Raw genomic sequence first — 15,715 nt, 5'->3', positions numbered from 1 at the left:
CACACATTGAAATACACAGACAAGAAGGTATGGGCTATTAAATTCTCATTACCATGACAACACCAGGACTGAGTGACCCTCAGCAGTGAATTGTGGGATAGATTTTGTTCCCTGCAAGTCAGGAGCAGAACTCTGCTTACTCATCTGACCACAGCTTCGTCTCTTTCTCCTTGATGTCTCCTTCTCCTCTTACTGTTACACTGAATATTTGTGTGGGTGTGGGTGGGTAGGTGGGTGATGTGGACAGATCATCAATAAGTCCAATGGTACTCTGGGCAAAAACTGGTTGAATACTAAAGGTGGCCATACTAAATATTGACTTTCAAGCTCGTTTGTATTGTGAAAACTCAGTTTTTACCTACTGTACTTCCACCTACTGCGCCTATTTGCCACCTTCCAAGACTGGATCAAGACTTTTGCACAGTGCTGTAATTTAACAATTGAGTTGATTGAGTGTGTGCATGTCAAGTGTTGCATGTGCTAACAGGCATCACTCCCGGTGATACAGGCAATCAGTTTTATGAGCAGAGCACCCATAAATCTTTCTACATTTATTACCATCTTTCATTTTAAGTCTTTGATCTTCTGTGACCTTCCCCTCTCACTCTGGATGTGTTTATGGTTGTCTGAAAGGACATGCTGATTGAAAGAGCTCCAGAGAAACTCAGCGTGAAATGTCCCAGTTGATCATCAACCTTACTTTGTAGTGATTAACTGGTAAAATGGGGCAATCCAAAATAAGGCCTGGGGGCTATATTTGGTTCTCAGCAAGTTCTATAAATGGTCACACAAAGACAAAAAAGCATTGTGTGGTCAGATACATGGACAGATATGCATCACAGAATAGTTTTTATGTTACATGGGATCACAGGGAGTATGCAGTCTATGTTTTGTATTGTTTTAAATATTAATGAGGTTGCATTCTTACGAAAAAAGTCCATTTTTCTCTGATGGAGCAGATGGGTCATCCTTTGTATCCACCTCTATGTGATAACTTTCAAGCTTGTGACCAAGATAAACTAAGGTTTTGGGGTTTTTTTTATTTTATTCTGGATTTTTCCCATTTATGATGTGACAGTGATTTCACAGACATTATATTCTTCACTAACAGTCCCTTGTTAGAATGGGTAAAATATAAAATGGGAAAAGTAAAGAAAGGAAAATGTATGAAAAATGGCCTGCCACTGATTTACCACTCTGCCTCCAACATTCACATTATGAAGAAGGCTTTTTGTTCCAGATATTTCTTTAATCATCCTCAAATATCACTGGCTGGGTAACCTTTAGGATTTTCATATACAATCTTTTAAGTCATCAAATATGTAATCAAATTAGGTTTCATCTCTTTATTAAAACAGTCTATGACTTGTAGATATTTAAAGAAATCGTTTAAGAAGTGGATAAAAGACTCGCAGCCCTCGTCGTTAGTCAGAGCCCTGTAAGATCGTATTATGTGCCCACTGGCTATTCTTCTTTTATGAAAATATTTCAACATGCCTTTGTCTTGCAATAAATCACCAAAATCACTTTTGGCAGTAAATATTATTACTGCAACTGTAGCAGTTTTGTTCACATCTAAATGTTGGTTTGCATGCTTTTACAATAATAAGAGATACACACACAGGCTTGGTGTAATGAATCTGAGGTTATTAAGTCTTTCTAATTTGATTTGTTTCAAATTACTCATAAATACCAAATCTCTGCCAGCAGAGGAGAAATACTTATTTTAGCAATCATCGCTGAGATACCAACACATAAAGACAAACCCAGTTAAAATCAGACACGAAGACTTGAAATACAAAGCCTCATTTGACTCAGAAACCTCTTTGAGTTAGAGCTAACAAGGTTTTGGTTTGTTTAGCAACAGATTGTTTAACTTCAGATTGAAAACACAATACGAACAACAGTCACCTCAAAGTGCTTCATACAGGAAAAGACAAAGAAAACCCAACAATCGCCCAAGCCCCTGTGAGCAAGCACTTGGCAACAGCAGGAAGGAAAATCTCCCTTTTAACAGGAATAAACCTACAACAGAACCAAGCTAAGGGAGAGGCAAACATCTGCTGTGACTAAACTATAAGAGAGAGCTAGAGTTTCATAATAACTAATGATTAAATATAGTTGTAGTGTATAAACACACACAGGGAAAAGAGAGATCAATGAAGAAGAAATGCTCAGTGCATCACGGGAAGCCCCCCCAGCAGCCTAAGTATATTGCAGCATAATTTAGAGACGTTTCAGGGTCACCTGAGTCAGTCCTAACTATAAGTTTTATCAAAAGTGAAAGTCTGCAAGGTATATGTCTTGTAAAATCTCTATACAAACAGCCTCTTGCTTGCATTTTCTTTCAGCCTCCATTTCTCTTTACATCTGTATTGATTATTGGCTGCACTGTTGGTGATGACCATTAACCATTTAGTTTGGTAAAAGGCTTTCTGTCTGGTGTACATTTGCATGTCTGGCTGCACAATATTAAAGCATTTACAATGCATGGACAACAGAGATAAGAGTGCAGACTGCAAAGACAGAAAAATGAGTAAAGATTTACAAAGCAATTTTCCTGTAGTATCAGTAGCAAAGTGAAAAAGAAAGGTACAGTGGAAATAATAATTACAAAGAAGCTGAGCCACTGTGGTTCTTCTGAGAGACGATTCGTGCATCCTGGTGTCAGAGTTCACTCCTTGGGGATGGTGAACAGAGGAATGATTGCTGCATTCATGCATTCATGAGCACTTTCAGAGTGATATATGTGATGTCATCTGATCTGTATGAGTCAGGCAACAAAGTTTGTGGCCCTGAAATCATAAATCCCAGAAAGAAATATGATTTCATATTTCATTTAAGGGTTGAGGGTGGTGGGCTGGCCTCTTGTAAAATGTAAAAATATACATATTTAAACTATCAGCAGACTGTTTCATTGATTCCTGCTGCTGTGGGCTCTTATAGAGAGATCGTAGTCTCTTCCAATGAGCTGTGATTCCATTGATACATACATTTATTTTTAGATATACATATTTTAATTTTTACATTGTATCTGGCCTCACTAACAGAAAAGGCAGGGATTAGGAATGTTTCTGCTCTGGTTGCACATGTAACACGAGCATATAAAACAATCTAAGCTTGTCAGCATGTCTCCAGTTTTGTAAAACATGAACAGGAAATTGATATCAATCCGATCTTATGTGCATGATTTTTTAGGCTCTTGAGTTTTCAAATCATCTGTTGAAATAAAAATGGGTGGAGAGGGGTTTATTTATGTGATTGAATATGTGACTTTATATAAGATGTTTCAACATCAGTTTATGTGTAGATATTTAGGCTACGCAAAGGCAAGACACATGTGCAGCTATATTAAAACAATATGCAAGTACATCTATTATTTTACAAACCCTAAAAGACATGGCACTATTAGGCCTCCTGGAAATTTTGCAGAGATGTTTGCGGTGTAAGGTTGCACGCTCTGTGAATTGCAAACATCCCCATGTGTCCAGATTTATGTCAGCTGTGTTGGGTTTACATGCATGCATGTACAGAAAGGGGTTCGATCGAATTAAGTCGCTCCAGAGGGATGACTTCATCATGATTTCCTTTCTCCCTCCCCCTACCGAGACCCCGCCACTGCCACACCCCACTCCTGCACCATTCATATTACATGGCAGTAGGATAGCACATCTTTGAACCAAATTAGCTGTCATTGCAACCCCTTAATTCCCAACAGACAGTGGGGGTAATTTAATCAGTCAGCTATAGCCTGCAGGAGAGCACGCATGCAGACATCCAAATCCATACAATAGTCAAAAATTATTTTATCATCTGTCTCTTGTGACCACACAAACAAATGCTTTAAGTGAGTCTGGGGAGATAATTTCTTCTCTTTGCTACATCAGCCCCGCCCTTGGCAACTTTTCCTGTACACCTGCCAATAAATAAAAAGAAATAGAAGGAGTTCAGTAGGTAGAGATTTTATCAAGATTATTATCGCAGCTTTTAATTACTGTCCATACTACATCTGTATCTCAGTTAATGTTTAGAGTTTATCTGAGCTTTGTTGTGACCGACTTTTTCTACTGGATTAAGTTAAATGAAGCCTAATCCTAATGAGCGCATTTGAAATTACCCAGATCGCTATAATAACTGGATTACATGGGCTCCCCCCGATTCAAGACACCCCTGCTCTTCTTAAAAATATCAGGAAAAAAAATAGGATGAGATAGGTTGGGTGAAACTGGCGGGACTGAAAATGGCTGAAAAGCAATAGCACGACTTTGATGACTTTGTCTAGTTGAGCATTTCTTTCTATTGTAACTCTTTGTGGTCTTTCTAACTTAAACAGACCCTTGTCTCACAAATTCAGGGAGTGGACATTGGTTAATGAATCTGTCATTATTAAGTTAAACACACACGCACACAAGCACTGGTGTTAACAGTGTAACTAATGACACATGCACTGAACAAAAGCCCAGCTGTCACTCCAGAGGCTTAACAATTATGTATGAATATTCATGGCAGCCACGAGAGCGACAGAAGGTGAGCTTGGCGTTGCAAGGCGTGGTCTTTGTGGAAGTCAGTGTGGAGTCAGCTCTTTCACCTCATCTCCTTTAGCCGAACAGCAGCTTTAAGAGCCTGTTATTAATTTGGTATGGTTAACAAAACATGTCATAACTTCTGAATTAATGCTAAAAAATGATTTAAGAAAATAAGAGTCAGAATCTGCTTGACTAACAAAGTTAGAAAACCTTGCACTGATTTGCTCTCAGTCATATTATTATTGCTAAAAATGGAAACTCGAATGATGGCTTTCATTTTTGAAGATACCTTAAATGTTTCTCTACAGCAAAACTGCATGCAGCTAAAACTGGGTGGGCAGCTTTATTTATTTCTTTATCAGGTTATGAGGATCAAATCACACTCTGACCACAACCTGCTAACATTAATTCAACGGAAAAGTAGAATTTTCTCAAACAAACTGCTCCTAAATAGTGATTTTGTTTATTATTACTAATTTTGATTGACATTTAATGACAGTTGTTCTAATACATTTGTTAAGCATTGATTGAGTCTCATTTATGTACGTGTTTTGTTTTTCTGCACAAACACATACATATGGGCACTGTCTATTTTTATGTATTTAATTTTATTGTATAGAATATACAATTGAAAGAATAAAGGGGAAAAAAAATATCACAGCACGACACTACTAAAAACGACCAGACGGTGGTAGTAATCAGCCATTTAATTAGAGCACGTTGACTACATGGTGAATCGCTTAGATAGGCCGTCAGTATGAGCCCGCCTCTAGGGAAATCCGATTGGCTGACGTTATGCCATTAGAGAACTCCCTTTCTTATTGGACAAGATACCCTTCACTCCGCGGTGACGGACTCCAGACGGCTAGCTGTTTCGAAAATGAAACTGGCTTACCTCTGACTTTGATAGGTAAAGACGAGAAAACGAAAATAAAACGCTTCTTTAAAAAATTTCAGGCTATTCACTCTTGCGGCCTGACACAGCGGAGGCTCAAGACACAAACGGTAAGGACACGATGCTGCGAGAGACGGGGGGGGGGGCATTTTTTTTAGGGAGTCAGGCCTTTGCTGTCAAACCACGACAACAACAACAACACCTGATTCGCTTCTCCTATTTTAGCTTCAAGCTAATTACGGTTTACTTACAAGCGAGTGTAAACATGTGCAGACGTGTTTGTTGACCCCCTCTGACGAAATACTGCTTAAATCTCTGTCCGAGCGGTTTGTTGTGGTTTTAGATAAGACAAGCAGGAGAAAGGCTCACAGAAAACTGCTCCTCCTTTTTTTTTTTACAGCTGGATATGTTCAGCAAACACCATACCAGTTCGGGGCGTGTTGTACTGGAATGGGGGTATGTATATTTCGTATTTCCTGTCATGTCTATAGTTTCTTCGTGTATTTTTAGGGGCCTCTTATAAGCTAGCTATAAGCAAAGCCATTACACCACAATGTGTTGTTTATCGTGTGATAAGCCACAGCTTACATGTAAAATAAGTCTTTCTTACATCATGAGGACTGTTGGTCTTATTTTAATGTAATTTTTGTGGGGTTTTCTGGGGGTTTTGGGGCGTTGGTGTCACGGCTGTAACACAGTAGTCAGACAAAAGCTTGAAGGATTGTGTTTTTGTTTGGTTTTACTTGGTCATTCGGGTATATTTATTGCTTTGTTTCTCATTCACTCATTCTAAAATTGTTGCTGGTATCTAATGCATGAAGATATTTCCCTATCTGCTCTATGGACATATTTTATATATGCACTTGAGACCAATTTTTATCTGCTTCCAACATGTATCATGTAAACAGAGTGCATTTTGACCAGTAGACCTAGTTTTGAATTCCCTAGTAAGTACCTACATTCATCTTCTGTCTGCGATCCTGACCTTTGGCCTTCCTTCTGAAGGGTCAGCAAAAATTGCATTTGTCTACAGTCAATAATGAATAAACCGATAAAGAGTTATACTTGAGGTTAATTCTGGTGGACTTTGTGGGTGTTGTAACCTGTATAGCGTGTTTTCTATAATGTATGGGTCTCAAATTCTGTTGATCTTTAACCAAGATATGAGGTGTGTTGTACATATGCAGTGATATTTATGCAGAAAATGAAACTTAGCAGTGAAACCTGGTCACGTTCTTTAAAATTTAGAGCAATAACTCTCTCCCCTCCTTTCTACAGTCTGTAGCAGGAAGTTTGACAACTTGGTGAGACTGAAGCTGCTGTCAGTATGGCGCACTTTGACACAGAATACCAGCGCCTGGAGGCATCATACAGCGACTCTCCCCCTGGCGAGGAGAACCTGTTGATGCATGTGCCTGAAGGAGTTAAATGTATGATACACATGCACAAATCACAAACAAATATAAGACTTCAAAAACGCATGCCCCTTTTGTTTTATATTCACAGTGATGCCTCAGAATAACAATGTCACTAACTGGAAACAACTCTTTTGCAGCTCAATGGCACCACATAGAAAACTTGGACCTGTTTTTCCAGAGAATATCCTTTGAAATAATTTTGGCACATTTCTTGCTCACCATGTTCTGAATTGCGCTGCACTTTCTAACCACATATGGATTTAGGATATTCCTTAACACTTCTTACGTCTATAATCTGCATCAAAAGAATGGATTCACTTGTATGCTGCTCGGAGAGATCTTTGAGCTGGTGTATGTATTCTCTTCATCACAAGTTGTATTTTTCAGGCAATATAGCATTAACTTTTATCTGTAGAGTATACTGTGTCTTATGTTTGTCTTCATATTTTCTATTTCTCCCTGTCTTTCCTCTTTACCTGGCACCACTCGCTTTCTTTCTCTATGCAGTCAGTTGCTGTTTGTGGTTGGCTTTACAGTCTTCCTTGCTAACTGTGTGGATTATGACGTCCTCTTTGCCAACAAGTTTGTAAATCACACTGATTCATCTAAAGTCACCTTGCCTGATGCATTCCTCCCAGTGGATGTCTGCAGTGCAAGGTAAGTCTAAGACTGTGTATTTGTTCAAATGACCTTATGGTGTTTTTTGTAGAGACAGTGCTCCAGCTGTAGTTCAAAATAATACTATTTACTGTATGCTGTGCTTGGTGGAGGCCCTTAGTTTATTGACTGCCTTAAACTACACATTTTAGTCACTCTATCTTTGAGACAGCCTTTTCTGATTGGTTGCAACACCTCAAACAGAAGATTTAGCAGCAGGTGGGTGGGGCATCTATACTTACAGGCATGGGTTTGTGTGGCTGAGATGACCATATCAAGGACATCTTCCCTAAATGATATCATATAGAGACTAGATTAAAATAGAATATCTGACATCAACCTTTTAAAGCAGTCTGAGGTTTATGTTTGCATGCTGATGTCATTATTGTGTGTTTTGACCATTTTAGATATGAGAATCCAGACAGAAAATAAGAAAAACATAAAAGCTCCACTTTAAGACTGCCTTAAATCTTCACAATATTATCTTCAGAAATTGTAAAATAAAGCCTTTTCAGCTTTGCTCCAGTTTTCTTTATTTTTCTGATAAATATGACATTTTGTTGAAGCACTGCTTCAATGCTGGTGAATAATAACATTTCTTTTGGTCTACAGAATCCGAAACAATGCGTTTGTGATCTTTGTTCTGATAATCTCCGGGGTGTTTTGGCTACATCGGCTCATTAAATTCATCTACAATGTGTGCTGTTATTGGGAGATCCGATCCTTCTACATCAACGCCCTTAAAATGACCATGGTGAGTTTTTTGTGGGGCAGTTTGTCCTGTTGACATTAGAAACACCCACTAATGTCTGTTATTTTTGCCAAGAATAAAGCCCAATTCCTAAGCTTTATAGTGCTTTTGTTATTCAGTCAGAGCTCCCCTATGCAACGTGGCAGGAGGTTCAGGCCAGAATTGTTGAGATCCAGAAGGAACATCAGATCTGCATCCATAAAAAGGAGCTGACAGAGCTGGACATTTACCACCGCATCCTCCGCTTTAAGAATTACATGGTTTGTATATTTGCAGTGAAATGTTATTAAAGATTTTGGTGGGTGAACACCTCCTTTCAGACATAACAAAATGATGTAACCTCAAACCAAACCTTTCTTCCTGTACTTCTCTAGGTTGCCATGGTGAATAAATCACTCCTTCCTGTACGATTTCGACTTCCTGTACTTGGGGAGTACGTGTTTTATACACGGGGTCTCAAATACAACTTTGAGCTCATCTTCTTTTGGGGACCAGGTCTGTCATCAGTTATGCATGTGTGCTTTTGTATATGAGTTATATCCTGTGTAAGTAATTGATCTGTTTATGAGAAGAAACCTTTATTTAAACTGATTTTGATTGTTTTCATTGTAGGCTCCCTGTTTGAGAATGAGTGGAGTCTAAAACAAGAGTATAAGAGGGGAGGGAACAGGCTTGAGCTTGCAGACAGGCTAGCCTCTCGTATCCTGTGGATCGGCATTGCAAATCTGCTGCTGTGTCCAGTCATTCTTGTGTGGCAGATCCTTTATGCTTTTTTCAGTTATACTGAGGTAAATGGTTTACATATGATTTAACTAAGCCATTTCCTTTTTCATTTAATAGTGACGACAGTGCTTTGTTTTGTTTTTTTGTCTGTGTTTGTATGTAGGTGATCAAGCGAGAGCCTGGCTCTCTGGGGGCGAGATGCTGGTCTCTGTATGGTCGATGTTATCTGCGTCATTTCAATGAGCTGGACCACGAGCTCATGTCACGCCTCAGCAAAGGCTACAAGGTCAGTGCACCAACTCATCTCCTGCACATCTTTGATGCTCATAACTACCTTCTTATTTCCTAAAAGCCTAATCCATAAATCTGGAAAATCTGTAAATATATGAGACCAATTGGGATTTTTCCTGTAGATAAGAGCAAGGAAAAAGATTTTTCTGGTGCTTCTCATTCATTGCCTGTAGAGTTAATAATCAACCCCATTTCCTCCTGCTTTCTTCCTCTTCTTTGTACTCTGTTCCTGTTTCATTCAGGCTGCATCCAAGTATATGAACTGTTTCCTTTCACCACTACTCACAGTGGTTGCCAAAAATGTGGCATTTTTCGCCGGGTCTCTTTTGGCTGTTCTCATCGCCCTGACCATCTATGACGAGGACGTCCTTGCAGTGGAGCATGTGCTCTCATCAATCACACTCCTTGGAGTGTGTATCACAATCTGCAGGCAAGGACTGATGGTGAAATAATTTGATGGGAAGTCTGAATAAGATAAAAACCTAAATTTAAATGTGTTCAGTGGAGAAGAAAAGTAAAATAGAGGGTAGAAAGCAGAATAGCAAGAAACCGCTAATCAGTCCAACTGTGTAAAACTAAATGAAACTTTATAAATATATAAAATACTTAACAATATTGTAAATTAAATTGCATACATCTGCTACAAACTAAGACTATAGGACCCAAATCTCATCATGTAGAATATCAACCATTAACCCCGAGCCATTTCTTTATTGCCATTTTAAAGCTACTCATAGTTGTAATCCCTTTAATGCTCTTTTGCATCTCATTCTTCTTCCTACTTATGGAAGGAAGAGGGATTCCTGCCTTAAGCAGCTTCTGGCTCTTTTAAATCTGAATTCCAAAAGTTAATGACACAGTTAATTATTTTGCGCTTTCAGCCATCCAAAACACTGAAGAAAAACGATGCATATGTGTAGTTTATTATGAATGAAATTAATAATTTTAAAAATGTCCACTTTTACTTTACTTAAACAGTTCATTCTTGTCTAATATGCATCTGTTTTCCAAAGCTTTGTGTCATCATACATATCTCAGTAAATGTGGAAAAAAAGACCTTCTCCACCACTTCTCTTTTTTTCTCTACAGGTCATTTATTCCTGATAAGCATATGGTGTTCTGCCCTGAGCAGCTGTTGCGGGTCATTCTGGCTCATATCCACTACATGCCTGATCACTGGCAAGGCAATGCACACAGATACGAGACCCGAGACCAGTTCTCCCAGCTGTTCCAGTACAAAGCAGTGAGTACAGAAACTTAACTATGAATAAACTTTTCTAAATGCATTTTTTTCAAATTATACCCTGAACATGTCATTACCTGAAAACTGAAAACAAAAAACAAATTATGTACACATGTTCTGCTCCTGCTTTCCTCTGCCACGATAAAGGCCTTTTAATACATGCTTTTTCCAGCCATTCTTTTGTAGATTTGCTGGTGTGTTTGGGAACTATGGCCTGTTGCAAGGGACAAGCTTTAGCTTGAAGCCTCATATTTGACCCTAGAATACTTGAGTATACAGAAAAATTCATGGTTGACTCAATGACTGTACAGGTCCTGGTGCCACAGGATCTGTGTCTGCACAAAAAGCCTAAATAATCCCCTCTACCACCGTGCTTCACTGTTGGTCTGAGGTCTTTGTGCTGATGTGCTGCATTTGGTTTTTGCTAAATGTTCCACTGTGTTATGGTTGAATATCTCCACTTTGGTCCTTTTTGTTCAAAGGATATTGTTCCAGAGGTCTTGTGATTAATACAGATGCAGCTTTGCAAACTTAAGCTGTGGTTTCAGGTTTAGTTAGAAGAGGCTTTCTCCTTGCAAATCTTCCCAAAAAAGTCATACTTATCCAATTCCTTCTAATTGCACTGATTGAACTTTAACATATAACATGCAAACTGAGGCCTGTAGAGTCTCAGATGTAGCACTCTGTATTTGTTTGGGGGTTTTTTGGGGCAGTTTCTCCAAGCACAGTATGACATTATGAATTAGCTGGGAAGATTAGCAACAGTATTGAATGTTTTCCACTTGTGAACCATCATTCTTACTGTACAGTAGTGGACCTTTGGATTGTTTAGAGGCATTGTAGCAATTCACAGACTGAAGGGCAGCAACAATTCATTCTTCAAGATTGTTAGTGATTTCTTTTCTCCTTTGGCAATGTATAAACTCACACCTGAATGCTTCAGACCAAAGTATTGCCAAAAAATCTCCATTTATAGAGGTGCTCACGCTTGCTTATGATCAATCAAGTCCATGTGATTAGCAGCACTTGGCCGCCGCTTACCCTTTTAAGTGATAAGGAAGCAGTAAGGGAGCACATGGGTATTCATACACTCCTGCATTTTGGCTTTGTTTGTGTTAAATAAATCATGACATGATGTAATATCCTGTGTTTTTGTAGCTCATCTAAAGTTACCTCATTTTAAGACTAACCCAGATTATTTTATTACTTCCTGATATGTAAAACCTTAGAACTGAGAGAAGGTGCACTTTCTTTTTACCATGAAAGGCTTCTGAAGATTTTCTCCTATTTAGCTGTTAATTACCAGAGACTATGGCCTGAATACACACACCACCTACCACTAATAGTGAGCTTCACATTCACTGTCATTTGCATTCATGTCTCGGAGGGATTGGAAAATTAGCAGATTCCAGCTATTGACTGTGGGGGTCTTTAGTCCCATGCTGAGGAGCATATTATCACTGCTTGTTAGAAGTAATTTACTCTTCCCTTGAAGATTTTTAGTGCTGAAAGCAACTTTGAAGTTTAAATGTGAATGTGTTCAAAAAGAATAAATTAAGCATAACACTTTCCTCGTTTCAGTGTGCAGTTTACGCTTTGTTTTCCTCCAGGTATTTATTCTAGAGGAGCTGTTAAGTCCAGTGGTGACTCCCATCATCCTCATCTTCTGTCTAAGGAGAAAGTCTTTGGAGATCATTGATTTCTTCAGAAACTTCACTGTGGAGGTGGTCGGGGTAGGAGATACCTGCTCCTTTGCTCAGATGGACATTAGGCAGCATGGACACCCTGCGGTGAGAGACTGTCACACGCAGCCAATTTTATGACTAAATATGTAGACGTAAACACAAAGTGTTTATGTATAAGCTATGTGGTGTTATTGATTGATAATTAATCCTCCCTTTGTAGTGGATGTCAGAGGGGAAGACAGAGGCATCTATCTATCAGCAGGCAGAGGATGGGAAGACGGAGTTATCGCTGATGCACTTTGCCATCACTAACCCCCAGTGGCAGCCTCCTCGAGAGACCACACACTTTATCAGCCAGTTGAAAGAAAGAGTTCACAGAGAAGCCACAGGGGCTCCTTCAGACACACATCCAATGTCTCTGTCAGAGTCTGAGGTAGGCTGATGAACTACCATGCATGCCCAAGTATGAAAGTGGTCATTAATTAATGTAATTACATTTTCACTGGTAAAAATTAATTTTCTCTGTTGTCTTTTCTTTCTTTTTTAGCCACGGAGTCTCATTGCAAACCTCCTAACAGGTCCCTCCACACTGGCCTCAGTTCATTTTGACCGGGATATTTCTTTAGCAAATCATGCAGCAGCTGGCATAAACGATGGGGGGTCCGCCTTACGCTCTCTTTCGCCAATTAGCAGCAGCCTTCACTTGAGAGGCAGCTTAAGTGCAGCTCACAGGGCTGCTGGCCATACTAGCAGAACAATGGCAGGCTCAGGGTAGGAAAGATACTCTTTCGATTATACTAAACTCATTTTCTCCTTCTCTTTGCCATTGCCTTGTGTCCAATTTTCTCCATATTGTTCTCTCCTCCGGTAGGACCGACGCTCGAACTGTGAGCTCAGGCAGCAGCGCATGGGAAGGTCAGCTTACCAGTTTGGTCCTATCAGAGTATGCCTCCACTGAGATGAGCATCCATGCACTTTATATGCATGAGGTATGTGCGTGCATAACGGAGGTATTATGAATATTTCAAAGATCTCATCCATCTTTAGCCATCCTCATCTTTCTCACTTTTATCCCGAAGCTCCATAAACAGCAGTCTCGTGGCGAGATGTCCCGCCACACTTGGCACAGACAGGAGAGCGACGAAAGCAGTGACAGCATCCCAGATGAAGTAAGGAGCGAACCCATTCCCCATTCAAGAAATTTCCCTCGATCGCACACTTTCCCCACCACAGTTCCCAGTCCTAGTGCCATTCCCACTTCAGCTTCAGCCACCAGCAGCACCGCTCTGGGCCAGGAGGGGCCAACAGCACAGAGCAGCAGTCAGAGACACCACAGTGGACCTACAACTGGTACCTATGTTTTTGGTTGCTTGATATTCTTTTTAATGCTATTCATTTTAAGGTTATTATAATAAATCCTTACTTTTGCAGTAGCATTATTGCAAAGAATGGAAATATAAATTAATACACTTTAAGGGAATGTGTTCATTTTAGGAAGAGGTGTGGGAGCTGTGTCAGGACTAATGTGAAAATTTGCCTGCACTGGAAATACTGTAATTCTTCAGTTCTACTTATAGACTGTATATAAAAGATAGATGTAGAGTCTGGAATTAAAAAGAAAGCTGATGCAAAGTGCTTCAAACCTGCATCCTTTCAAAAGGTCATAAGGAGGCGACTCAAAAAAGAAGCCAGTTGTGTAGAAGTCACAGAAGTGTGTTAAATCTTGACTCCCTGTCTGTTTGTTTTGAAGACCCGTTTGGTACAGGGGTAAAGATAGTGAGGTCAGCACGTGTGCCAATGGGAGGATGGGCAGAGGATGGTCAAGCAGCGCCACGACACCATGAACCACTACCAGAGGAGAGTTCAGAGGATGAAATGCCTCCTCACATACACAAGGTGAATGCTCTTTCTTTCTGTGTGTGCTATTGAATGTTAATTTGTCTGTATTCACTGCAAGTAAATGAATATTTTGTTCTTTCTCTCACTTTAGGTTACATAATCAAGCCATGTGAATAAGTACCTGCATCTGTCCTTCGATAGATCCCATCCAGACCCTTTTCCAGGACTGAACATCTGATCTGACATATAATGCAAAAGCAGTAAAACCATCTGAACAGGTTTAGATAGTTATTGCCTTTGGTCATTAGAATAAACAGTGACTTTGTGACATCCATGATATGTTTAACAGGCATTTGGAGTAAACCTGTTTATCAGAAGAGGACCTTCAGGATCAAGTTATTTCTAATAGCCACTGTGCACATCAGATTACACTACACATTTTTAAACATTACGTGGGATGAAAATGCGTATGCTGTGGAGACACAGTGCTTGTGAAAACCAAGCATTGCTGGAAAGTAAACAGTTTACCCAAACCAGACCACAGCAGTCCGGACTGTCCACTTTTGCAAACATGATAACATGAAATGAAGAAAATGAAGAATGTCCATAACAATGAAGTGTGTTTAGACAGATCCTGTTAAAAACAGAGACTTTCATTGTGTATATTTGTTCTTGTACTGATAGCAGCAGACTGTGGATTACACCATATACTCTGCATTTCAGCTTGCATTTTGCCTCTTGGAAAAAAAGTATGAGGATCTCAACTCTTATAAAATTCACATAATATTTTTCATATCATCTTTTCATTTAGCCTTTTTCTGCATTAATTGCTTTACAAGAGATTTTTCTAAAAATGTCCCAAAGCCCAGAAATCTGGATGCATTTGCACAAATTGATGTTTGTTTAAAAGATGAATTGTACTGATTTGGTTCTGCATGCAAACATGCACTGTGTTATCAGGTTATTTCACAGCAGCCCAGGGGAATATTGAATCAATTTTCATGTGTTTGCAGGCACTTTAAAATCTGATGTCACCCAATTTTTCCCCCATTTAACTATTTGTCAACAGACTTAAAGACTAATAGTTCAGTAGGAAAACAAGGCTGTCAAAGCATGCAATATTGACTTCTGCCATACTAAAGTCTCCCAAAGTGCATGGACATCACATATTCATCCTTCTGGAGAGTTCAAACTTGATGGCACAGCAAAAAAACTGTCTACCATATCCAGTCAGAGCATGGAAGCACTCTGTTCCCCTGTCAATAAGCCAGGTCTTTACACTGGGAATGATGCACTTTAATAAGTTGCTAATGCAGAGTGTCACTTAACTTGGATTGTTTTGCATCTGTATATTTTCGTACACATATTGTTAAATTATTTTTATTTTTCAAAGGGATGTGCCAAGATGATGATGAAGTACTGTCGATGGAGACTGCAGTGATTAATGATAATTTGAAGGTGTTTAGCGTTTTTTTTTGTTTATATTATAAATCTTGTAAAATACCAATTTGTACAGCTGAAAATTCGTCTATTAAAAACGATGCAATGAGTTTGTGTGTGCAGTGAAAAACAAACTACAAACATGATCCCGTTTATAATCTGTTATGATGCGTAGGTTGACGGTGACTAACCCTTCGTATTTTAACGTCGCTCTAGGCTACATGAAGTTACAAAAGGCTGTCTGCAG

General features: G+C 39.3%; 1 protein-coding gene across 1 annotated transcript; it reads left to right on the top strand.

Annotated features, from left to right (window-relative positions):
* The first annotated feature begins 5,377 nt into the window (after window positions 1-5,377).
* atg9a (ATG9 autophagy related 9 homolog A (S. cerevisiae)) lies at window positions 5,378-15,578 on the top strand. The gene is made up of 20 exons (XM_031747171.2): window positions 5,378-5,531; window positions 5,822-5,877; window positions 6,700-6,851; window positions 6,977-7,020; window positions 7,126-7,190; window positions 7,347-7,496; window positions 8,109-8,250; window positions 8,367-8,507; window positions 8,622-8,742; window positions 8,860-9,035; window positions 9,134-9,256; window positions 9,504-9,691; window positions 10,351-10,504; window positions 12,115-12,294; window positions 12,410-12,622; window positions 12,737-12,960; window positions 13,061-13,178; window positions 13,269-13,539; window positions 13,940-14,085; window positions 14,180-15,578. The coding sequence occupies exons 3-20, from the start codon at window positions 6,749-6,751 to the stop codon at window positions 14,186-14,188; spliced, it is 2,568 nt and encodes an 855-aa protein (XP_031603031.1). The 5' UTR covers window positions 5,378-5,531; window positions 5,822-5,877; window positions 6,700-6,748; the 3' UTR covers window positions 14,189-15,578.
* Window positions 15,579-15,715: the final 137 nt, after the last annotated feature.

The sequence above is a fragment of the Oreochromis aureus genome, linkage group 19 (assembly GCF_013358895.1).
Source record: "Oreochromis aureus strain Israel breed Guangdong linkage group 19, ZZ_aureus, whole genome shotgun sequence".
Taxonomy (NCBI): domain Eukaryota; kingdom Metazoa; phylum Chordata; class Actinopteri; order Cichliformes; family Cichlidae; genus Oreochromis; species Oreochromis aureus.
This window is presented reverse-complemented; position numbering and strand designations above follow the sequence as displayed.